General features: G+C 43.1%; 1 protein-coding gene across 1 annotated transcript in view; it reads right to left on the bottom strand.

The window, feature by feature from the left end:
* LOC119585949 (alkaline phosphatase-like) overlaps positions 1 to 262 on the bottom strand; it is a gene marked incomplete at its 3' end in the record, with an annotated part of 142,747 nt that overhangs the window by 78,881 nt on the left and 63,604 nt on the right. Inside the window, exon 3 of the mRNA XM_037934664.1 lies at positions 189 to 225. Within this exon, the coding sequence (XP_037790592.1) occupies positions 189 to 225 (37 nt within the window). The remainder of the gene's footprint in view (positions 1 to 188; positions 226 to 262) is intronic.

Raw genomic sequence — 262 nt, 5'->3', positions numbered from 1 at the left:
TCTATCCCACAGACAAATGATGATTCTCACATGGCTATCAACATTTTCCAATAAAGCGGGAGGCACCAAGACCCACAGAGGTTACATGGATTCTCCGCAGTGAGCTTAAAGCAACAGAACTTTCCGAGGTAATTTAGCAGTGCCCAAGAAAGGCCGTGTTTTCGCTTGGTTTCCTGGATTTATGCTACCCACAGCAATTTTTCAGACTTCTGTTGGCCCTGATACCTATTGGTGTAGCCATAGTTCTTATAATTTTTCATGT

Source organism: Penaeus monodon, chromosome 20 (genome assembly GCF_015228065.2).
Source record: "Penaeus monodon isolate SGIC_2016 chromosome 20, NSTDA_Pmon_1, whole genome shotgun sequence".
Taxonomy (NCBI): Eukaryota; Metazoa; Arthropoda; class Malacostraca; order Decapoda; family Penaeidae; genus Penaeus; species Penaeus monodon.
Note: the sequence above shows the minus strand (reverse complement) of the source record. Positions and strands in the feature narration are given on the sequence as shown.